This window comes from Silene latifolia, chromosome 7 (assembly GCF_048544455.1).
Source record: "Silene latifolia isolate original U9 population chromosome 7, ASM4854445v1, whole genome shotgun sequence".
NCBI classification, from domain to species: Eukaryota; Viridiplantae; Streptophyta; class Magnoliopsida; order Caryophyllales; family Caryophyllaceae; genus Silene; species Silene latifolia.
Genome location: NC_133532.1, coordinates 34,942,274 through 34,969,732, shown reverse-complemented (window position 1 = coordinate 34,969,732; position 27,459 = coordinate 34,942,274). Strand labels below are relative to the sequence as shown.

The 27,459-nt window shown below is 34.2% G+C and overlaps 1 protein-coding gene across 1 annotated transcript; it reads left to right on the top strand.

Moving 5' to 3' along the window:
• Window positions 1-12,392: 12,392 nt before the first annotated feature.
• On the top strand, window positions 12,393-13,361 carry LOC141589948 (protein FAR1-RELATED SEQUENCE 5-like). The gene is made up of 2 exons (XM_074410568.1): window positions 12,393-13,063; window positions 13,178-13,361. Exons 1-2 carry the CDS (start codon window positions 12,393-12,395, stop codon window positions 13,359-13,361), a joined length of 855 nt encoding a protein of 284 aa, XP_074266669.1.
• The last annotated feature ends 14,098 nt before the right edge of the window (window positions 13,362-27,459 follow it).

Genomic DNA, 27,459 nt, shown 5'->3' with positions numbered 1-27,459 from the left:
AATGATGTAACGTTTCAAAGTACTTAACTCAATTAAGCATATGAGAAACAATTCATTGTAAGTATATATGTTAGTCAAGAATCAAAAACCCTTTTGATCACGAATAACTTTTATCTATACTCTTCACAAGAGATCCTTAGCAATGGTTCATATGAGGTTTTAGAAGCAAATTCATATTTGTCTTTAGTTACGATGTTTTAATGGAGATTTGAATTAAAATCGAAATGATATCGTATAATTTGAGGTCAAGAAAATAGAACAATATGATTAACGGAATAATGAAAACAAAACATTTATCGTTATAATGATACTTGTAAATAACAAGTAAAGCATTTACATAGTGACCTCTACCCAACTATGATAAATGATTCCAAGATCCAAATTCATATTAACTTGGGCATCGGTAAAGCCGAATACAACCCTCATCAATATAACTCGGTGGATTAACTCTTTAATCGATTCTACTTTTAGAACTCTTGGTCGATAAAATTACATTAATATTTATCTTTAGCTCAAACACATCCGAATCACGAGAATACTTTCGTTGAGTTCAACCCAAATTTCGAATAAATGTGTCCATGATCCAAATTTACATCAACTTGGGCATCGGTAAAGCCGAATACAACCCTTATCTTTATAAATTCGGTGGGTAGACATTTATCACCCACTTCCCCTACGTAGCAAGGTTTGTACCCCGGTAAGGCCGAACGCACTCCCACACGAAATAGGTTTTCATGGTTTCTAATTTTTGGTAAGGCTAAGTCTCAATTGTTTATTTAGCGAGAGGTCATGTCAATTTATTATCTATCACGTTTTAAGTGAACTAAAGCGGTGAACTACGATAATTATAATTGACACGGTCGATTTACTCGATTAAATAAAATGCATGTTTTAGTTATGGCGATTTAGCGATGCATGCAACATATAAATAAAATGCAAAGCATAAAAAAAAATCCTAGTATGGCCTTCCTAAAATAGTAAATCTAATAAACTATTACAAATTCGGAAACCAACTCCTTTGGTCCCTTGAACTTCGGTCTTGGCACGCATTTCAAGGCAACGCTTTCTTTAATGGATCGCCTTCTCGAGTGGCACCGTCTTCAAGGTACTCCGGAATAAATAAATTACAAAATGAATTACATAATTTCCTATTATACATTTGTAATAAAAATAAATCTATTAAATTACAAAACGGTGATACGAGATCACAATAACTACAACCGAATCGATATTCCCATACATTTTGGGTAATATCAATTAAAAGTAAGGCCATACTAAGTAAAATTACATAATTCAAAAATTACATAAAATTAAAATATGACAATCATAAATAAAATGCAGCATTATAATATGTATGAGCATGCCAAAGTTTATGCTAAATCGCCTTTAAGAGCCAATATCGAATATTAATCGGTTTTTACGGATTTGTGTGATTTAACTTATTAAAATCACAATAATTACATAAATTCATATTTATGTACAAGTTAATTACCCTAACCATCTTAGGACTCAAAATTAGTCTCCACTAACATTTGACAATAATTAAACTTGATTTCTTAAAATTGTTCATAAATGGACCCAAAAATACAAAATTTATGCTATAAACCTCAAATTAAATCATAAAAATTTCAAATAATTTCAAAATTTGAAATTTAAACTCATGAACATTCTGGAAAAATTCCATGACACTCATAATGTTCAAAACTTAGGTTAAAAATTTCGCAAATTTATCGAGAAAAACAATGTTGCGGTTTATCGGTTTTAACAATTATGACTATAAAAAAATGAGAAAAATTATATTCATCAACTTTTCACTTTTAGATCTGAAATATATGATAAAATGCAATATGTGACGTTTTTCCTTAGTCATGAAGTATGTTTTAGCATTATTACTAATTATAGTCACTATTTATGTGATTTTTCATCAAAAATTCATAAATCATGCAAAATGATTTCATTATAGCCAAATATTTTACACACATCTTGTAAAATTGCATGTGACAACATACTAAATTTCCATGCTAGATTCGAAATATAACTCATATTAACCTATTTACCCATTTAAATACGATTTTAACTTGAAAAATACATATTTCGAGCAAAACACCTCATTTTATCATGAAAATTTACAGGCCATCAGTAGATAATATATGTGAAAACATATCCAAAAACCACTAAAAAATTAGAAGTCTAGCTATTTTTCGTCCAAAAATGACATTTTTATCATAAAAATCACATTTTAATGCCAATAATATATAAAATGAACAATAAAATCCATAAATTAACCAAAATGTCCTAAAAATCACTTAGGACCAGAAACTTTTAACATGCAAAGTTATTTTAAGGTTTATCTTCATAAAACCAAATTAATTAGTTTTGTATGTTAATCATATAACTCGGAAAAACTATGAACCGATTTGCATGCAAACAACCTAAGGCTCATGATACCTCTTGTTAGAATTATTTAATCTCATTAATATACATATTCACATATGTTCAAATATTTATGCATGCAAACTAAAAACAAGATTAGAGAAGAAATCATTAATCTTACTATATGATTTCGGATTAATGGACACCAACAAATTCACGTATTTGTTAGTTCTTGAGCTTTCCTTAAAATGGATGAACCAGGTTCAAAGTAGAACCTCTCCCAAAAGTGAATACCCAAGGAAACCTCTTAATAACCAATATTATTTTGTACTAGAAATAATACAAGTCTTACTATAAAATTGACACAAAAATATTTTGTATTTCCTCTTGAATAATTTCGGTCAAGAGGAGAGATTTGTGAGTTTTATTTCTCTAAGTTTTCACAAAAATGGTAGAGAGAAAATTTTCTTACACTAGAAAAATGTTATGAAAAATGAATGAATAATTAGAGAATAACCCTTGGCTTCTTGTGGGGAAAAACCGGTTAGAGGGAGTAAGAGTGCCCAATGCATGGACTAGTTTTTCTACCCAAGAAATCATAGGCATGTAAGGCTACAAGCAAGGTCTTATCATTGTGTTTTCCACTTAAAAATAATTAACACAATTTTAAAGACCCTAACCCTCCCATTTCGGTACACTTAATAAAATGGGAGGTCCATTTTATTTTTTGTCATTTGTCAATTGTGACATATGTGGAATGTTACTTGACATGTGAAATTGTAATGTATTTTTAACATATTAAAAATCAACATACTCATAAAATATGTCATTTACAAAATCGACAAGTAATTTGTAATTGCTTGTACCAAAACGGTTTATCAAATTATAAATTACAACGTCTTGTATTTATAATAAATTATTCATTCAATTTCAATTCCAAATTGTTTCGTAAACAATAATTTTATCTAAGTAATAAAACAATTCAATTACTTAGACCGTATCTAATTTAATCGAATTACAATAACACACGTTAACTTTACTCACAAAATCATCCGTCAATTTTAAGCAATTTAATTAACTCGTATCGGCATACGATTAATTAAATAATCAATTAAGAGTATTTCCCTATAGGTATGACCTAAGGGGATCAACTGATCACCACCGTCACGCACGACGCAATGTCAAACTCTAGACAGCCCAATCATTACCGATATGTGTGGACCAGTTGACTGTAAAATATTACATCCCACATGTATTCTTAAAATGAGATTTAAACATGTGATCATTTTGATCAACAGTTGTGATCGCATTATTGTCGGAGGACACATATTCCAACAATGCTAATCCAGGTAGTACTAAGGGGTATTTATACTAGAGATTAGGTACAAAGATTAGGGTTACTAAGGGCTTAAATGACTATTAAGACCCTTAAGAAAAGTTGAGGAAGTGCTCCTCTCCAAGGAGATGCTCATCTCCGTTTTGGTGGTCTCCAAGAAATATGCTCGTCCCGAGCGTCTAGGCAGCATGGACGGTTGGTTCTGCAGGGCAATCCGAGCGGATTGTGGGAGGGACGCTCGGATCATTTGGCCTCAAGATGAGCGTCTTGACATCGGGACGCTCGGATTGTAGCAGGGCGACGCTCGTTCTGAGCAGGGAGACGCTCAGATTCCTTTACAGTCACTTCTCTTCTTTTCTTTCCTCAACAATCCTCGGGGATCTTGTTGGAGATGCAAGGATCCTTTCATCATTGCCCAAGCTACTTTATTTCATACATAGGCCTTCTAGCATTGTCTTCCCTTTGATGCTTGGTCATTGAATTTGATCAATTTAGCTCCATTTTGCCATGAAAATGCAAGGTTTGCACTCCTTTCCTACCAAGGGAACAAAACCTCAAAGAATATGCAAAACGGGAAACTAAAGGTAGTAAATAACCTAATTATGCACTAAAAAGCATAGGAATGAGCCTAATTCGGGGACTAAATGTTCTCAAATATGAGTCACATCAATTGACGAAGTATATCTCTCATCCATGTAAAAATTCTCGAAAAAGCCTTGCCATTGTCATCATATTTGATTGGAAAATTGTGTATAATACAGGTAATAGGATGGACATAGCGGGTATTTGATTGTGATTCGGCTGGTGTTGAAGACGACGACGACATGGTGATCGAAGTGTAATATTTTTAATTAAATTATAGGCTATGATTAATTGAACTTCGAATTGGTGAATATGGTTAATTGATCACATTATATAAGTGATATTTATAGGAAAATATGTATGCATGTGTGAGTATAATAATGGACGGATAGTAATAATGCTCAAACAAAACAATGCATGCAACAGTTCATTATTTATCATACATGCATTGGTTGAATATTAAACATTGAAAAAAGTATATAACGGTTATTTTTAACCCGTAAATGATAAAAAAACAACAGGTACAGAGGAACCGTTTTTTAATAATAGAAAATGATAACAGTTACAAGAAACCACTAGCTATAACATAACAGCGGGTACCAAAAAACGGTGTTAGTGTTAATTTAGTAACGGTTTTCGAAACACCGTTTTCTTAAACTGGTAACGGTTGTCTAACAATCGTTGATAAGGGTGACTCTATAACGAGTTTTCGGAAACCGTTAAACGTTTTTGATAACGGTTTGTTAAACAACCGTTGTCACATTATAATAAGAACGGTTTTCGACGGAAACCGCTATTCTTATTAGCGCGGTCAATGTTTCTGCCAATATTTTGAAAACGGTAATCTAAGTGTCGTTATTAAATGCATTAAACCGTTGTGATACGCTCATTATTGATGGTCAGATTTGGCGTAGTGCATCCAACCGGGTCCATTGCCGAACATCATGTCTCAACTACACAAGTCCCTTCGTACTTAAGTCATTAATGTGCACATCCCACTTGGAGTGGGAAGCTCTAAGAGGCGACCCGAGCGTGAGACGGTCTCCCAACCGCCTCACGTCTCCTCAACAACAAGTAACCAACAAAGTACAAATCGTCATATCCTCCAATATGCATGATAAACACCATAAATGTAAGATAATACACAATATGCTAATTACCGACTAATCATGATACACATTCCCAAATACGATATGTAATACGACTCATCATATAATGCAAGAATGACAAACATACAACACATTATTGAAATTGAGTAGGATAAACCTACCTTTTAGCAAATCTCCATAAACTACTCGACACAAGCAAGATCTATCTCATAAAACCGTCTCAGAAAACCGTCACCTAAGTAAATATAAATAATTAGTAACTAATCTAATTACTAATTAATCTAAATAAATTAAATACGAATTCAATTAAACAAAACCCGTCTTAAACTACCCAAACACTCAACCTATGCCTATCAACCACGACCAAATAGCTACCACTGTGGGCCACCACCACCACATTGGTCACGGCTTGGCGCCACCGAGCCCACACGCCACTCATTGCCACCAGCAGCGACGGCAACCGCAGCAGCAACAACAACACGACAGAACAACACCAACACAAACACACACACCCATACCAAACACCACCAACACCCAACCAAAAACCACCAACGTGGTCTTCCTTGACCATGGTGCGCCCAGCAACCCGTGACCACAACAATGACACACGACCAACGAAGACCAACAACAACATATGACAATAACACCACACGACACCCTCCCCAAAACATCGCATTTCCGACCACCTAGCGCCACCCATTCCACCACCCATGACCACGACCATAACCCCCACTCAACCCATGACACAACCACCCCACTACCACTCTAGGTCAGTCACGGTAAAAGGGGTAAAAACCTGTCTTAAGACGGTTTCACAACAACAACCAAAACCCTAGATCTAGTTCGGGCAACTCGTTTTTGGGCGGTCAACGGTAGTCCCATGGTGGTCAACGACGGTCCTAGGGCGGGTCAAGGTCGAGGCGGGTCAACGGTATTAATTAAATAATAAATAAACTAGTGTAGGACGGTCTTACCTTTCCATCTCGAGGCGGAGGGACAAAATCTCCCTTGAAATCTCCGTCTTTTCTCTCCTCTCATTTGTGTGGATTGTGTTGAGATTTTGTGGTGAGGTGAATGGATTAGATGGGTGGATAAGGGATAGGGTGGGTGTATATATATGGGTAGTTATTATGGTAGTATACGTATATATACATGTATCGTATATTATTATTATTATTATTATTATTATTATTATTATTATTATTATTATTATTAGGGTAGAGTTCCGGTGAGAACGGGGCTTATCGTGGGAACCGTGAGAACAGCTCTCAACCGTCCATCAAATAAGACTGACGGCTGAGATTAGACGCGCGCTTCTCTTAGAATTTCACGCAATACAAAAAATAAGATTGTACATGTCAGCAATATCAAGCCTACGTAACAAAATCAAACCACACGAAGCAAAATCAATCGATTTCATCATTAATCCTTCCTTAATTTGTAAATTTTTGTCTTTCGATATCAAATTTAGTGATCTAAAATCGTTTATTCATCATCAATTGCTGTGTTCGAAGCGCAAATCAGAGTCAATTTGTTCAAACTTTTGCATTCATCAGCTATTCAGTTATTTCAAGATCAAAACTTTGTAAGGAAAATCGGAATTGATTTCGTCATTCATCTGGAATTATTGTTTTCTACAGTCAATATTGAGGTATGTTCATTCAATGTTATTTAATTCCTTTCTGAATCGTTGTTGAATTGATTTTATGATGATGTTAAAGTTGAATTTGATTAAATTCAACTTAATTTCGGATTTGATTAAATTTAGTTAACTAGATTTAATGTACAGAACCACAAAAACATTAATTTTATAATGAAAAGAGTTAAATTAGGGTTTATAGTTTGTTTGTTGATTTTAGGAGGATGATAAATGCAAATGTACTTTGTGGTGAGAAAAAATGTACTAAAAATAATGAGAAAGGAAAAGTTTGCAATTTGAAGTAACTGAAAAGTAATTTTGCATGTAAAAATAATGTGTTGTGTTGTGTTGTACACGTTTCATAAGGAAATGTCCAATCAGTCTTAGTGAAATGTGCATTATATATAATAAGGATGTGCAAGTAATTATTACCTTTTGCAAGTGGTCTTGCAACTGTTCAATATGTCAAATGACGGTTTGTAACTTGCTTAAGTGGTGAAAAGACACAACTATTCACATTAATTTGAATATTAATTCTAAATGTACATTATATTAATTATAAAAAAACATGTTCCATCAAATAAATTGTCCACTATCTATATTCATAATTTGCATTTTTTGATAATTAGGTGCAACTAAAATATCATTAAGCACTGTTTGGAAAATGTACATTATATTATATTTAAAGGTACATTAAATTATTTAAAAAAGAGCATGGAACATTATTTGGAAAATAAATGTGCTTTCAGTTTAATTCAAATGTCCATTACGTATTTTTATAGTGTGCATATACTGTTTTATGCAAGAGATTTAACTAACATAGTTAACTTCACCCAATTTATTAATTACCATAATTATGTTTGTGGCAGTTGAAAAGACACAACTGTTCACAGAATTTAATCTTTTATACTGAATTAATCCACTATATAAACCAAGGAGTACATAATTACTTTTCCATCTTACCTTCATTTCTAAAACCTTTTCCAATAACCAAAACTTTTAATCTCTTCAGAAAAGTATTTAATTTTCTTAAAAAAAAAAAACAATGGACTACTCAAAATGCACGATAGTTGCCTACAAGAATGATACTCACAAACAAAATTTCATGGACCATTATAGGGAATGGAAAGTAAGCCAGTTTTCTTCAAACTGGTTTGATGGAGATGACATTCCTGTGGAGATGGATGTACCATCTCCCAGTAGTCCTTTACATTATTTCCTTACTACTCAGCCTTTGCTCCGAATTTTGTTTGAGCGACTTGGGAGGGAGGAAAAGAAAAACATGGCAATGGTGTGCAAGGGCTGGTCAAGTGGTTCCTTATAGGGACGGAGCCACGAGGTAAAGGAAAGGGATTATTACCGAGGGTGGTTCGGGAACAAAGAAAATGGTATAATCACATCACACAAAGGATCATCGGCTCCTTGAAAGATTCTCGCTTTGCACGACTATGTCTAGTCGTGCAGAAATAATTAGACATCATAAACAACAAGCACGATAATTTAAAAACCGAAGAGAAGAATATGAAATTGAGGAGCATCAACATGAGGGTTATTATGACTCTAGATTGTTAGATTGGTTAAGAAATATATTAAGTTAGTTTTCTAGTTTATTGTTATTTTGTATTATCTTGTGTTTTTTTTTCAGTATAAGCCTTAGTAGGCTTTATCATTTTGAAAGCCTTAAATGGCTTTTGTAAATATTTTACTAATATTAATGAAATAGTATTGTGTCTATTTGTTTGTTTACTGTCATTAGCATTCAATACATTTTATATATGCTCTATTAAAATGGACAACAATATTTCCTATGAACATTAGCAGTAAAATAAATGTTCCTTTAAAGGCATGATAATGGACATTCGAAGGAATACATTATATATGAACCTTTATTGGTACGAAATAACTTGCTTATGTGGTGAAAAGACGCAATTATTCACATTAATTTGAATATTACTTCTAAATGTACATTATATTAATTATAAAAAAACATGTTCCATAAAATAAATTGTCAACTATCTATATTTGTAATTTGCATTTTCTAATAATTAGGTACAACTAAAATATTATTAAGCACTGTTTGGAAAATGTACATTATATTATATTTAAAGGTACATTAAATTATTTAAAAAAGAACATGGAACATTATTTGGAAAAAAATGTGCTTTCAGTTTAATTCAAATGTCCATTACGTATATTTATAGTGTGCATATACTGTTTTATGCAATAGATTAAACTAACATAGACAACTTCACCCAATTTATTAATTACCATAATTATGTTTGTGGCAGTTGAAAAGACACAACTGTTCACAGAATTTAATCTTTTATACTGAATTAATCCACTATATAAACCAAGGAGTACACAATTACTTTTCCATCTTACCTTCATTTCTAAAACCTTTTCCAATAACCAAAACTTTTAATCTCTTCAGAAAAGTATTTAATTTTCTTAAAAAAAAAAACAATGGACTACTCAAAATGCACGATAGTTGCCTACAAGAATGATGCTCACAAACAAAATTTCATGGACCATTATAGGGAATGGAAAGTAAGCCAGTTTTCTTCAAACTGGTTTGATGGAGATGACATTCCTGTGGAGATGGATGTACCATCTCCCAGTAGTCCTTTACATTATTTCCTTACTACTCAGCCTTTGCTCCGAATTTTGTTTGAGCGACTTGGGAGGGAGGAAAAGAAAAACATGGCAATGGTGTGCAAGGGCTGGTCGAAGTGGTTCCTTATAGGGACGGAGCCACAGGTAAAGGAAAGGGATTATTACCGAGGGGTGGCTCGGGAACAGCAAAATGGTATAATCACTGTCACAAAGGATCATCGGCTCCTTGAAAGATTCTGCCTTTGCACGACTATGTCTAGTCGTGCAGAAATAATTAGACATCATAAACAACAAGCACGACAATTTAAAAACCGAAGAGAAGAATATGAAATTGAGGAGCAGTCTGGTGATGAGGGTTATTATGACTCCGACTGTTAGATTGGTTAAGAAATATATTAAGTTAGTTTTCTAGTTTATTGTTATTTTGTATTATCTTGTGTTTTTTTTTTCAGTATAAGCCTTAGTAGGCTTTATCATTTTGAAAGCCTTAAATGGCTTTTGTAAATATTTTACTAATATTAATGAAATAGTATTGTGTCTATTTGTTTGTTTACTGTCATTAGCATTCAATACATTTTATATATGCTCTATTAAAATGGACAACAATATTTCCTATGAACATTAGCAGTAAAATAAATGTTCCTTTAAAGTCATGATAATGGACATTCGAAGGAATACATTATATATGAACCTTTATTGGTACGAAATAACTTGCTTATGTGGTGAAAAGACGCAATTATTCACATTAATTTGAATATTTCTTCTAAATGTACATTATATTAATTATAAAAAAACATGTTCCATAAAATAAATTGTCAACTATCTATATTTGTAATTTGCATTTTCTGATAATTAGGTACAACTAAAATATTATTAAGCACTGTTTGGAAAATGTACATTATATTATATTTAAAGGTACATTAAATTATTTAAAAAAGAACATGGAACATTATTTGGAAAAAAATGTGAATTCAGTTTAATTCAAATGTCCATTACGTATTTTCATAATGTGCATATACTGTTTTATGCAATAGATTAAAGTAACATAGATAACTTCACCCAATTTATTAATTACCATGATTATGTTTGTGTCGTTGAAAAGACACAACTGTTCCTGTAATTTAATTTCTTATAATCAATTAATCCACTATATAAACCCAAGAGTACACAACTAGTTTTCCATCCTACCTTTTCCAATAACCAAAATTTTTAATCTCTTCAGAAAAGTACTTAATTTTCTTAAAAAAAAAAAACAATGGACTACTCAAAATGCCTGATAGTTCCCTACAAGAATGATGCTTACAAACAAAATTTCATAGCCCATTATAGGGAATGGAAAGTAAGCGCTTTTTCTTCAAACTGGTTTGATGGAGATGACATTCTGTGGAGATGGATGTACCATCTCCCAGTCGTCGTTTACATAATTTCCTTACTAATGAGGCATTCCTCCGGATTTTTTTTAATCGACTTGGGAGGGAAGAAAAGAAAAACATGGCCATGGTGTGCAAGGGCTGGTCAAAGTGGTTCCTTATAGGAAACAAGCCAGAGGTAAAGGAGAGGGATTATTACCGAGGCGCGGTTCACGGAAATGAAAATGGTTTAATAACTATCATAAAGAATAATCGGGTCCTTGACAGATTCTGCATCTGCACGACTATGTCTAGTCGTGCAGAAATAATTAGACATCACAAAAAACAAGAACGACAATTTTTAAAGGAAAGAGAAGAAGAATATGAAATTGAGGAACAGTCTGGGGATGAGGGTTATTATGACTCCGACTGTTAGATTAGTTTAGAAATATGTTGTGTTATCTTTTGTTTATTGTTATTAGGTATTATTTTGTGTTTTTTTTTTCAGTATAAGCCTTAGTAGGCTTTACCATTTTGAAAGCCTGAAATGGCTTTTGTAAATATTTTTCTAATATTAATGAAATAATATTATGACTATTTCTTTGTTTAATGTCATTAGCATTCAATACATTATATATATGCTATATCAAAATGGACAACAATATTTCCTATGAACATTAGCAGTAAAATAAATGTTCCTTTAAAGACATGATAATGGACATTCGCAGGAATACATTATATATGAACCTTTATTTGTACGAAATAAATTGCCAATCTTTGTAGAGCATATTAGAATTGGATTACTGCATTATTGATGCAATAATATTCAATATACTTACTTACTTAACTACTGTTGAACCAGACAATGAGTACAAGTGATGCAACTACGTCTTCTTCTACAAATAACAGCTTTAAAACACCAAGGGCAAGAATTGAAACATTAAATGCACTCCAGTACATTCCATTCTGTCCAGAGGAAAAGAAACCTAAAGTAGGACAAGTATTTGAAACGCTAGAATCAGCAGAGTTATTCTACAAAGAATATTGTACAATCTGTGGGTTTACGCCAAGGCTTGCAACAACAAAAAGGATTAAAGGCAATGAGTTACCAAACAGTTTTGCATTAAGGAATGTTGTCTGTAATAGGCAAGGTGTAAAGGAAAGTAGGAAAAGGAAGAGGACTGATACTGATACCGATCTCGCCGAGAATGATGCGAACGGTGTGACATGACATAAGCCGTGTGAGGCCGATTACAAGAATTGACTGTCGTGCATTAGTGCGGTTTAAATACCAAGAAAATGGAACTTATATTGTTACCAGATTCGATGAAGCGCATAACCATCCACTTGCTTCGCCCGAATCTACAATATTCTTGAAAGGAAACCGAAAAATGACAGAGGTACAGAAGCAATTTGTCACAAAGATAAAGGTGCTAAAACTAGGTGGTGTGAAAGCCTATAGAGGTTGGAAGGAGCTGTGTGGAGGTTACGACAACATTGGGGCTACTGAGGTTGATTTCAAAAACTTTGTCGTGGACATAAAAACCTACATTGGTAATTTTGATGCACAAATGTTTGTTGAAAATCTTATTGGGAGAAAAGACACATGCAATTCATTTTACTTTGATTTTATAGTAGATGAAAACAAGTGTCCGTGGCCGGAGTGTTTTGGGCGATCCGATCTGCATAAAGAACTACATGTCTTTTTCGGTGAGGTTTTATCAGCAGATGCTACATATGGAACAAACAAATACGATATGGTGTTTGTGCCTTTCACAGGAGTTGATCACCACAAAAGGTGCATAACGTTTGGAGCTGGGTTGATAGGTGATGAAAGTATTGAATGTTATACATGGCTGTTTAAGATATTTTTGGAAGCAATGGGCGGGTGGCAACCGAGAATTATAATTATTGATCAGGACAAATCAATGAAGTCGGTAGTCCCGGAAGTGTTTAAGGAGTCAACACACAGACTGTGCATGTGGCACATAATGAAGAAACTAAGAGAGAAAGTCAGTTATCAACTGTTTCAAGATGAGGATTTTAAGACCAGGCTCAATAGGTGTGTTTGGAACAACCAACTTTAGCCTGATGAATTCGAAGAACAATGGGGGAAGATAATGACTGATTATCAACTTGTAGAACACGAGTGGTTTTCAGATTTGTACGATCTCAGGGAACAGTGGATCCCTGCCTATTTTAAAGATGTTTCAATGTCTGGCTTGATGAGGGTTACTTCTAGGTCTGAGAGTGAAAACAGTTTCTTTGACAGGTTCCTCACACCTCATTTGACCCTTGTTGAGTTTTGGGTGTGCTATGAGAGTGCCTTGGAAGCACAGAGACACAAGCATCCAAATTGAACAAAGTGACAACAAACACTCTTAAATCCCACGGAAAACAAAGTCAAACCTTGAAGTCCATGCTTCTGAAATGTACTCGCACAACATTTTCAAAGACTTCCAAACAGAATTGGTTGCGCTTTGTCGATTGCCGTTTTAAAGATGTGGAGAAGATTGATGAGACAAAAATATATATTCTAACAGACTTGCAGATGCCAAATAAGTCATGGAACGTAGCATATTCACCGATAACATGGAGATTACTTGTTCTGTTCTATGTTTCGAGAGAATGGGCTTCTTGTGCGAGCACGCCTTTGGATTCTACACAACCAAGATTTTCGAAAATACCGTAACAGTAAGACATAACGCAAAGATGGACAAAAGCTGCAATGACTAAGCCTGTCTTTGACAAAGATGGCAAACGATAGATGTCTCTCAAAAGTTTTCTCGACCGGAAAAGTTTGAGTACCGAGCCGTGGCAAGAGGTTTATTCTTGTGTCGGGCCGTAGCCGAGTGTGATGATAACGACATGAAGCTTTTGATTGAAAAACATAGAGATATTAGATTGGATATGATTAGTAATGTAGTGTACCAGAAAGAAGAAAGACAAGATGAAAGAAATAGAAAAGTACGTGGGCTGCAAAATACCTGAGAAGTTGGTGATTCATGTTCCTAAAAAATCTAAAAACAAGGGTAGGACCAAGGGCAAGAGAATTGAATCACAAATGTTAAAAGCCCTAAAGAAGAGAGGAAAAGAGAAGAGGTACTGCAAAACATGTGGCCGCCAAGGACACAACTCTAGGACTTGCAAAGAAACAAACCATCTGACAGGTAGTATAATTTGGTTTCTTGTTAAAGCATATTACATTAATGTTAAATAATTATTAAATTATACATGCATATCGCATAGTGTTTACCTTCCAAAATAATCAATCTTATATGGAGGCACATAAGCTCTTTGTGCAATGAACATTATGGTTGTTCTAGAGGAACAGATGAGAATTTCAGCAATGTATATTTGGTTAACATTAAATCTATTATCAATTTAGTTGTTCATTTTGGCCATTTTCTCCTTATAAAATCTGATATTTAATTTACATTTTGTTGCATATTCACCAAATACTACCATGAAGATGACGACGATGAAGGAGATGAATCTGATGATGTGGAGGACGACGATGAAGAAGATGAATCTGATAACGAAGTGGAAGGTGCAAATTTTTGATTCAAGGATAGACATCCATAATATATACTACGAGAACATTCTTAAAGGCTTGTATGCACAATTCTATTTTACTGCCAATGTACATTACTCTTATAGGGAAACTATATTACATTTGTATTAAAGGATCATTATTCTTGTTCTGCAAGGAACATTCTTAAAGGCTTGTATATACATTACTCTTATAGCCAAAGTACATTACTCTTATAGCCAAAGTATATTACATTTGAATTAAAGGTTCATTATTGTTGTTCTGCAAGGAACATTCTTAAAGGCTTGTATGTACATTACTCTTATAGCCAAAGTACATTACTCTTATAGCCAAAGTATATTACATTTGTATTAAAGGTTCATTATTGTTGTTCTGCAGGGACATCATCAACTTGATTCGAATTGTTTTCCAAGAGTACAATAATTTTAAGGCGTTTTGCACAATAAACATTATTGTTGTTCAGCAAGAACATAATAAACTTTATTGAAATTTGTTTCCGCAATATAACACTCTCTTGAATTAAATTTTTTTCAAACTTCAGGTTGTACGTCTCGCAGCTTCCTCTATATATGTTACATTTCTCACACAAATGTCACAAACGAAACTAAAAAAAGTTTTTACAGCTTCAATTCAGCATCTTCCTCATCTTCATCGTCATATTCTTCCCATGGCAGTGGGTTTGAACGGAAATCCATTGCCTTCTTTAGTACAGCATCAAAACATACATTGCCTTCTGTTGAAATCATATATGAAATGTATTTCTTCCGCAGAATCAGTAGGGGAGCATCCTAGCAAAATAAAGAAAACAAGGGGTTAGAACATGTACAAATGTGTACTGAATTATGTATTAAAAATAATTGTATTACTTCTGAAACTCACATCGCCTTTTTTAAGCCCACAAGTCCAATTTAGATTACCCTTAAATGTCTCCATATGTCTCATAACGTAAACACCACAATCAGTCTTGTTAGTGTTGTTTCTCCACTTCATCTTTGCAAGAATAGGCTGCAGTTTTTTAATGCGATCAACTTTTACCTTTGAAACACCGATGTCTTTCAAGTATTCTGCTAGAACATTACGCTGGCGAAGAAGGGGTGCAAGAAAACATTAGGACACTAATAATTATGAGGTACAATATCACAAAAAATAGAAAATTAAGACAGACACAAAATTTTTGGGGAAGGTACACTCTATGTAAAGTCATTGTACATTCACAATAATGAATAAGAACAAGATGTAGTGTCTTTGTTAAGCAAAAGAGAGCATAGAATCTTACAAAAGACAGTGGTCTATCGTGGAAAAATTCTTCTGGTTTTCCGTCACGATGCACATTATCAATGATGATGAACTTATACTTGTTGCTGTCAATGACTAGTAAATTGTAATGCCTTTTATATATAACTGGGAAGAAGAACTGTAGATTTTAAAAGATTTAATTAGGCAACAAGCAAATTAAATATAACATGCAGAAAGAGTGTATATTGTCAATGCTAACCAAATCAATTCTATCTGGGTTAACCGAGAATTGGGTAAACTCTTCTTTCATTATATCCCTAATCACGATAAAATTTTCAACAAAGTGTCCAGCTTCTCCATGAAGCATCATCTCGATGCAAGACAAGTAAAGTTTTTGATGTTAATCAAGGGAAAAACATTACAAAATTTACTTGTTGAAATAAGTTTATATAAATATTTGACTTACGTATTACACTGTGGTGAAAAAAATCGATAAGGCTCGGAAGAGTTTCTTCTAGATTCCTTGGCATTCAAAAGTTTTGCCCAACAATCGATCACATCACTCGTTAAATATTTAGACTGTCGTAGCGTTGCCATTTCAATACGCCGAAGAGAAATTTCACCCACATGCACAAGAAGTTCCCTAGTTCAGACTACCAGTGTTAACTCAAAACAGATACGAACATTTTAAATTTAAATATTGTACATTAGTAGAGATATATATATATATATATACCTGGCTAAATCGGTATGTTTTCCTCTACTATACGACACATAATCAGCAATGCAATTCGAAACTCGCAAGAGGAGTAATAATGCATGTATCTGTGCTTAGTAAATTACGATTTGCAAGGACGCTAAGAGACTCTGTTTGACTTCTTTCATGTTCATGAACATTTTCATTGTTGATGAGTTCGCCCTTGGTAGTGTCACCACTGTCAACCAGATTATGCTCATTTATACTCTTGTCGTTTGTATTACTCACATCTGTCATGTTCTCATTCTTCTCAGAAGCATCATAGCCATCTGGTATAATATTCCCTTCTGTACAACCTACCTCCATTCTTCTTTTCTTAACCCTAACAGTCTCATTGTTGTCAGGGACACCAATATCATCGGTACTCTTCTCTTTGTTTCCAACTACCTCATCTTCTATCTTCACATCCCCAACAGTCTCATCACCCTCGTAGAATTCTTCATCAGACGAATCCAGTTTCTTTGGGAAGGGCTTCTCTTGATACTGCTTCACCTTTGTTAAAACGTCATCACAAACAATGTTGCACTTGGATGAAACCAAAGTGCAAAGATATTTGATTCTCAATATTCGAAGTCCATCCATCTACAAAAGTTAAAATATCTTGAGGATAGGTAACTTATAAACAAGAATGTGCTTTTAATACTTTAAGAAAGATCATTTAATTAAACCAAAAGTACATTTACAATTATTGGATATAAATTGTTTAGAAACTTACGTTGTTTTTTGTCAACCCATAAGTCCAATACTGACCCCCCTTGTACGTTTCCATGTGTTTCATTGTGTAAATACCACAGTCAACAACATTTTGATGGTTTCTCCAAGGCATTTTCAATACAGCAGGCTCCATTGCTCTTACTCTTTCCTTCAAATCACCAATGTCATTGAAATATTCTGCCAAAGCATTACGCTGCATGGAAAAATTCAAATCAAACTGTATAGAGAGAGACCGTGCAAAAAATATGATATTGTAAAAGAAAAAATAACCAATGAAAGGGAACTGAACAATTACCATATTCCAAGGTTTGTTTCCATAACGAGTTTTTGGGGTTTCATCATGCTGTTGATTATCAAGAATGACAAACTTGTTCTTCTCCATATTGAATACGAACAGGTAAAAATGCTTGTCGGATATTATTGGGAAAAAAAACTGTTTTATATAAGAAATGATTAGAAGATACAACAGACATAAAATTTGTTACGAGAGTAAATTAGCAGCAGAAAACACTTTGTATTGACTATATATATTGTTTGAGCTAACCATATCAACTTTTGTCACATCAATAATCCCAGGATGATTTACATCATTTCTAAAATGCCTCTTGAATACTTCCAATTCTCTTTCAAATTTGAATTCTTTCCTTTGCCCTTGAAATGCTTGCTGCACACACAGAACATAATATTCTTCTATTAATATACACTTGTATAACATAAAATTATTGTAATATAGAATGAAATAAAATTTTACATACAAATACGAGGGTTGAAGCAAAGAATCGACGTGGTGTTGAAGATTTTCTTTCAAGTTCATTGAAATTCAAGTAAGTTGACCAACAATCAACCACAGCATCTGCTATATACCGAGGTGGTTTTAGATATGCAAAAAGATATCGGGTACCCACGACATTCTTAAACACAAAGAGCTTCTCACTTGTTCAGACGTTACACAAAACAAGTCAATTAATTACACATATGTACATTATCTTTATTAATAATGCAGATAATACCCAAACGAAATGTACAGAATGATTAAATAAAAGAAACATAATGAGTAGAATAAAATATACCTAGCAAGAACAGTGCCTTTTCCCTTGGTGTAGTAGACGTAGTCAGCAATATATGCTGAAACTTAGATGGCTCTGTACATGGGTCAGTGTCTCCTCTTAGTAGACGTAGTCAGCAATATAGTGATACGGTTTTAATGACAACAGTTGATCCCAACCAAGGACATTATTTTTGAACTCAAATAACGTATTACTGCACAAAAAACAGTAATAGAATTATGATTAGCAGCAGATATGTAAAGATGAACTATGTAAATGAATATAAAATATTAAATCTTCTGTATGTAATTACCAACTGTTATCCACAGAGCTGTGGCCAGTGAAAACATAATTTGAAATCTGATATTGCATTGATGTCAAAGGTATGAAGGGATTCGTGTCGTCAATAGCATCAAGGAGAGGTTCACAAGAAGGACTCTTACTAAAATGATATTGATTCCCTGTTTTCGGATATAAAGATGGACGATCAGCAGACAATTTCTTTCTTTTTTTACCCCGCTCTGGTGCTGCATAAACAGAAGAGTCCTCATCTTCTGGGAACACACCTAAACTGAATGACACAAAGAAATGCGTTTGTAGGCGCATCCTTATTCCTTTCAAAGAATTAATTTTCTCACTTTACGAAGAGCCGCTATGTGTTTGCTAGCAGAAGTGGGTTGTTTGTTGAAAACCTGGTCTGTTTGATATGACGTTTGAATTGGTGTTTCAGTTAAATGAGCAAGAATTTCTATCGGTGGCACTTCTGCACAGCTTGTTCCTAAGGTAGCCCTAACAATGTCATGTTTGTCCCTCACAGTCTGTTTAATGCGTGGCCAGTTACAAGATGGATCAACAATCCCATCTTCAATGGGGCTGTCAGGAACATCAATCAACAAAGGATAAGAGGAGTTTTTTAAGATGCTACACGAAGTGCGGCGAACTCTAGGACGATTAACAATCTCGTCTATTGTAGGGCTGTCGGGAACATCAATTATCGCAACAGAAGAATATTTTTTGTCAACTGTTTGTAAAGTATGACAAATGCTAGAATGATGTACTACTCCTATTGTAGGACTGTCAGAAACTTCAATTATCTCAGCAGAAGAAGAGTCTGTGGTGAATCTTGATGGAGGTTGACAAACAGTAGGTGAATCAGGACTGATTTGCACAACCATAGTGAGATATGTGTTCTTCAGTTTTAAATGTTGTTTTTTTAAAAAATTAAAAAGAAAAAAAAACATATAAGACATAAACATAAATCCTTTAAAAATACAGATATCCATAAAGAACATGCTAAACATTAAGAAAGTACATGAACAAAATACATCCTAAATATTAAGCCACAGCAAAGAACAACAAAACTATTAGGAAATAATGTGTACAAATTCCGACATATTAATATGAAGCACAGGTATCCAGAAAGTAAATGCTAAACATTAGTAACAAACTACATCAAAATCATTAGCAAACAATTCGTATAAATTCCGACATATTGATATGAAGGACACGTATCCAGAAAGTAAATGCTAAACATTAAAAAAGTACATGAAGAAAATACATCCTAAACATTTAAAAATATTAAGCCATAGCAAAGTACATCAAAATCATTAGGAAACAATGCGTATAAATTTAGACATATTGATGCACCTGAGAAATAATATTAGGACTGATTTATAATGAACATCTTCGAACATTAACAGCTAAGGAAACTATGTAAAATTCGAAGCAGGTGAAAAGTAAACACAGTTGTTTTTAGCAAATAATTAAAGGCAAAGAGTATAACCTTCATTCCGATAGAGAGCGATAAGAGTAAATGAACGATCTGAGAATGAGAAAACGTGTCTGTGTACAATTTAATTGACAGGTTTATCAAAAAGTAATAAGATATTAAAGAGAAGAAGTTTAAAGTGGCGGTTTTTTTTAAAAAAATTGGGTCATACTATAATTCCACAAGTCCATTTTTTATTTTATTTTTCTTTTTTTGTTTATTCCAACTACTAGAACCATTTGAAACTGTACTTTTATATACCCATTTTATAATTTAAAACTTCAGATTAGGTCAAATTAGGATATATGGCCATTTAACACAATGGTAATGTTATAATTTGTCAATGTATTTTTTAAAAGTTCTAAATGTACTTTTTCGACATTCATAATGTACAAATTAGATCAAGTTGTTGGATTACGAACGGCCACAAGATCAAAAGACACCATAGAGGGGCCGAGTGAACGCTTGTTGGGGCGGGATTAAAACTAGGGGACCAAGTATCCTAGAACGGCATGTGAAAGGGTTTACGGTTGGATTATGAACGGCCGCAAGACCAAAAGACACCCTAGAGGGGGCGACTGAACCCTTGTTGGGGACGGGATTAAATCTAGGGGGTCAGGTATCCTAAAATGGAACGGGAAAGCGTTTAGGGTTGCATTAGGCAGACCGCTACCGCGAATCCACCTAATCCAACTCTAAACCCTTTCCCTTATGTGTGGTTTGTATAGCCGCAAGACCAAAAGACACCCAACAAGGGGCGAGTGAATCCAGTTTTTGGGAAGGGATTAAAAATAGATCTTTGACAGTTTATTAAACAGGTTTTCCTGTTTACACTCTATATATTATGTAATTTATCAAAACAGTTTAATTAAAATGTCCATTATCTATATTCATAATGTGCATGTTTTGATAATTAGGTGCAAATAAAATATCATTAAGCACTGTTTGGAAAATGTACATTATATTATATTTAAAGGTACATTAAATTATTTTAAAAAGAACATGAAATATTAATTAAATTGTAATGCATGTGATCGTTTAATAAGATAGAAAACTTCAAAAGTTCATTCATATACTTAGATTATGATGTCGCTATAGATAGATCTTTGACGTGATTTTAGACCTATTTCCCTGTTTTCAATGTATAATAGAAATAAATGTGCTTTCAATTTAATTCAAATGTCCATTATGTATGTTTATAATGTGCATGTACTGTTTTACAAAAGAGATTTAAAAGCAGACCTGAAATGTACATTATATTATTTTGCTAATTCAGTACATCATAAGTCGCTATTCAAGGAGATAATAACGTTCAAGTAAATAGCACACCAAAAATAGACAAAAAAGTACTTTAATTAAGTGCAACAAAACATTGGTACACAAATTCAACATTTTGCTTATGCAATTACAAATCATTACACATACTAATGTACACTAGAATTTAAAACATCATACTACATGAACATGGATGTCATCAGACAAATTCTAACATACTGCGTAGATAATATCTGAACATTAAATGTAATCACTAGCTTTAGAGAAATGACCCTTCTTCGCATGATCAACAACAGTTTCATGGCAATCGTTGTGCTCGAACATAAGTAATGTGCATAGATATTTGTATCGTAACACTTTAAGCACGCTCCGCTGCAAAACAGAAGCCAACAATTAACAAGATAGGCAAAACACAATGAACATGAATTTCTTTAAAATAAGAACCAACACTCACATCATTTTTCATCAGGCCACATTTCCAAGAGATTAATCCCATAAATGTTTCCATGTGTCTCATTGTGTATATACCACAGTCATCAACATTGTAGTTATTTCTCCAACTAAGCTTTGCAACAATGGGATCCATAGCCAACACAATGTTGCTAGAGTCAGAAGTTTTTGGGTTCTCACCCAAAAACCTTCCAAAAGCATCAATCTATGACAAAACATTGTAAACCAGTGTTAAGCGTGACTAATAGTCAAAAGTCAATAGAATAACAAAAATGTGTCAAATTCAAACATACTCATTAACAAAGGAGATACACCATATTTCTTGATGGCATCTTCATCTGAGAGTGAGTTGTCAAGAATGACGAAACGCTTCCTCACCAGGTCAACCACGTATAAGAAAAAGTGTTTCTCGTGTACAATTGGGAAAAAAAAATGAAATTACAAAACAAATGACGTACAACCATAAGTACAATCAAACTCTTCAAAGGGTAAATTTTAACTAATCATGAGGCACATGTAAAAAATGAGAACAAAGACATTGCAATATAAAGTGACCTTATTTAATACAAATGCAAAGAAAATTCCCTTTGACAACAAGCAAGCGGTTGAAATAAAACAAAAGCAGAATGCAGACATGGAATGATAGTATGACTCATGGTCTATGTTCCCAACGTGTGCATATAGTTGCAACTCCTCATGCATATTAGATATTCCCCACATTGAGAAATTACAACATTAACATTGTAAATGTTTAAAAAGTACATTTAGTACGTTTAGAAAGTACATTGAGAAATTATAGCATTAACATTGTGTTAAATGGCCATTTATCCTACTTTGGCCTAATCTGAATTTTTTTAATATAAAATGGGTATATACACGTTGAGGTTCAAATGAGTTTAGTAGTTGGAATTAATCAAAAAAAGAAAGGACTTATGCGATAATAGTATGTCTCAATTTTTAAAAAATGCAATACAACAATGGCAAAGAAAATTGCAAAGTATGTCAAGCAAACAATAACAACTTACGAGTGCGATTGAAGCTATGTCTATTCCCGAGAAAAGCTGCAACTCCATTTTTACACGAGCCTCGAATAATTTATAAATTTTTTCATCACTTAAACCTGGGCTGGGTTTCGCTAATACAGACTGCATGGGAAAGTAACGAAAGATGGAAGTACAATATTTCAAAATACATATTACACACAGCATTTAAGAGTGTATGTAAATGTACTTACATGCACAAGCGTGGTAAAAAAGAACCGCTTCGGAGTACGAAGATTGTTTTATTCCTCTTTACAATTCAAATATGATGACCAACAATCAATTACAACAACATAAACATGTTCGTACGGCTTTAATGACCACAAATGCATTCGCGTTGCAAAATAAGTCTTGTACGAATATAAGTGCTCACTAGAGCAAAAAATATAACAAATTACTTGTCGGTGTGTGAAACACTGAAAATGACATACACAAAATGGTAATTTAGGCAAGACACATTTTAGATTACCTGCAACGACGATTGTTAGTGCCCCGGTCATTGAAAACATAATCAGCCACTTGAAGGTGCACCGCAGTAAGAGGTGTTAACACATTGGTGTCATCTTGGATAGCAGAAAACAACGGATCAAAACGAGATGACTGTTGCTTGTTGCTGGATAGAGTTTTATAAGAAGGACTTGCCATGAAATGAACCCTTTTGGTAGCTGAAGAAGATTCACCAGTGACACGGCGATCCCGTTTAACCCCTTTAGCTACGGCTAACCTTGCCTCACTCTGAGCAAAGTCTTTCTCCACCCCTAAATCGAATGAAAATTCACCAAAGGATGTGTACAAATGAATTTCTCCACTTAGCACATTGTTCTCTGTGTTTAGCACGAGCAAGTTTCAATTTGTACGCTTTCTCAGCTGCATTTGCTACAGCAATAAACTATTCATCCTCATCTAGTGTGCTGGATTCCCACGGTGGTGCACACGACACATCTTCGGTACCACCACCATATGTCAAATATACAAATTCAGTTGCCGAATGGGCCTGTTTGACACACTCTTCGCCTGGGAAACATTGCAAACCAACCGTGTATTTCTCATCTAACACAACCATATCTTCCATAACTCTCTTTGCTGAAGCAGTGTAGTCATCTGCAAACTCCTGGATAAGGCACAGTATGAAGGTACATATTTAGTACTATGAAGGTACATCTTTAGTACTATGAAGGTACAAAGAAAATATTTCAAAGTGAATCTTGAAAAGGAATAGTGAATACTTCGAGAATCAATGGATATACCTCCGGAGACGAGTATGAAATTGGAGATTTTGTATCAGTACTAACATCCCTCGACACTCTCCGTACTTTTTCAACCACTTGTCTACATGGATTAGAAAATCTAATTCTTTCCATCAATCGACCTTTTACACGACCAAGCCCAAACTGACCAGCTTCCATCTCCTGCTTTTCCCTTGAGAAAAGTGCAGCAGATGTCCAATTCAAAAGAGTATAGTAATCTCTTTCTACGAATCGTTTTTCATGGACAACACGGTCAACATAAACAAGTGCAAGTAAGTGAAAACAGGATTATGATCGAAAATGGCAGGTTTTTAAAACCATAATAAATAACAATAAATGTAACCAGGAAGATTTGTACCATTAGAAACAGGAGAGGTCCACCAAAGTGATTCTTCTTCCCCTTCTTGACCCAATCCTTTGTGTTATACCGCAAACTCTCCATGACAAATTGACACCAATCAAGCCGACCAATGGCGGACACATTCCTCGGCGATTTTAGTACATGGTGATTGACGAACGACTTCTGATTGTTGCGCATTAACAAAGACACATCAAGCACCACAAAATTAATCTTAAATTGATCACTGTAATCATCATGACAAATAATATGCTCTGCAAGGGTCTTGATATCCACTTGACCATCAACATGAAATTGAGCTTTCCAATGCGCGTAAAACGCATCACATTCTCGCATCTTCATCACTACAAAGATGAAAGTAAAACAGGTTTTCCTCCAATTGGGAGGCCAACAAAGATCATGAATACAAGAAGCGAAAACACGAAAGCGCTGTTTATCAGGTAGAATGATGAAATCCGAATACGGGTTGTAGTTCTCAATTAACCAATAACCAAGGCGTAAAGGAAGCCTTGTAACCCTTAGCCAAAACAATGAAGAAAAACCAATCTCTTCCAGAGCACACCATTGATTGTAATCAAGGTATCGAAGGACATCAACAAAACTTTTAGGTGACATCCGGGTGGTAATACGGGAGAACGTTGGAGTAGGATCATCAACAGTAGGACTGAGGTTGTTCAACCTCGGAGAAATACGGCGTGTAACAGTTCCAAGATCGCCTTTGCGCTTCAATAACTGAAAGTAGTTTTGCATGTAATATTAATCAGTTCTGTTGTGTTGTACACGTTTCACGAAGAAATGTCCTATCAGTTTTATTGAAATGTACAGGATCTACAACAATAATGTGCACGCAATTATGACCTTTTGCATGTGGTCTTAAATTGATGCTACTTACGTTAAAAGTACTTAAAATTCAACAAAAATTCAAAAAAGCACAAATTAGATCAAACTAAAAAACAACAAACAAATCGAAATGTATAAGAAAGTTACGAAATCAACAAACAATGTGACAAATACAAATTCCGATAGCATGCAAATGAAAACACAAATTTCGATTTTAAAAACAATACTGAACTCAAAATTCATCAATAAAATGAATAATCCGGCAAAATGAACATAAGAAACATTAATTTAGATTACAATAGAATTACATAAATTAAGGACGAAATCGAGAAAAGCTTGAAGCTAAACAGTACTCACCTTCATGACGAAATAGGTAAGAGAAAATCCAACAGAAAGACGAAAATGCAACTCCACAGAGAATAAGGAGAGAGAAATAGTTGAAAGCTTAACAAAGAAGGTCGGAATCCATGGTTGAATAACGAAGAAGCGCGAGGTAAATTTCAGTGAAAAAGAAAGACAAAGCCCTCAAGTTTTGGTAAAGCAAAAATACGTTATAGGCCCTTAGATTAGCCGCGTCAGACAAGATACAACGACTGACGCGCGTTCTCACGGTTCTCACGCTTGTGTCATTCTCATATGATCCGAAATCTTATTATTATTATTATTATTATTATTATTATTATTATTATTATTATTATTATTATTATTATTATTATTATTATTATTATTATTATTATTATTATTATTATTATTATTATTATTATTATTATTATTATTATTATTATTATTATTATTATTATTATTATTATTATTATTATTATTATTATTATTATTATTATTATTATTATTATTATTATTATTATTATTATTATTATTATTATTATTATTATTATTATTATTATTATTATTATTATTATTATTATTATTATTATTATTATTATTAAGAATAATCAAAATGTTTACAAGAAATTAATGGGCAACCGAGATACAATCTGGGCCCCCACTCCCTCAGCAATAACAAAGCTAAGTCTAGTAAAAATATAAGCGGCCGCGCGAGCCCCTGCATCCTGAGAAACAAAGAATTTCTGGATCCGCTTGAGCAAAGCCACAACATCCGTATCAAGCTCTCCCAGCGAAGAAAAAGAGAAGGGTAGGAAACCATAACCAACCGTCGTGCACAAATCCCGATACTTGGCACACTTTCGCTGAGCAGCATCAGCAACAACCCGACCCGACACAAAACCGGACAACCCAGTCTAAGACAAGTGTAATACTACGGTTTTATTTGTCTTTGGGTACTCTATCGAGTGGGGCTTACTCTGTCGAGTAAGTAGTTTTTGACGCAAAACAGTAGACTGTCTGTAGGGTACTCGATCGAGTAAGCTTGGCACTCGATCGAGTAAGGGTCACTCGATCGAGTAAGTGACTTACTCGATCGAGTAAATGAGTTTTAGGGGCTGAGTTTGACGGGTTTTGTTAATGACGCGAGATTAATATAAAAGGGTTTGTTATTATTTCTTAAACACTTTTCAACATCATAAACTTTTCAAGTGACGATTAGAAGTTACGTACTTTGCTTCTCTCGCATCATTGGCAAATCCCTAAGCTACGTTCGTCGGATCATCTTGTTCTTTACATCGTTGCAGTCGTCATGTCGAGGGTAAGTTTCTTGTATATTTTATGTTGGGTTTCGTTGAGTTTCTTTAAAACCCTAATATGGTGATATTGGGGGTTTTGGGTGATTTGTATGGTTGTGGTAGTAATTGAATGTATGCATGTTATAGGAGGAGGATTTGTTGAGGAAAGATTCTGATTAGCTGCTAGACCGTCTGTGGTGTTTGCCTTTCAGGTAGGGTTTCCCTACTCAGTATTGGCTACATAATGTGTTGGTGATTGTTGTTGTGATTGTTGATTAACTATAATATTGGATTGGTCTTGGTGATTGTTGATAGTATAATGTTGATTGATTGTGTAACTGTCTGTGATCTTCAGGGTGCGTCCCTGGGTGAGTGCAGTCACTTGCGGGAGTCGCTTCACGCCCTTGATTCGCCTTCTGTGGAACCCGCCACAGAAGGGATGTGCACATTAATGAACATGGGTTTATCGCTCGATGGAGATGAGCGGGGTTTAGGAGGGAATGGTTGCGGTCCCCCACTGGCAGCGAGGAGTACTTG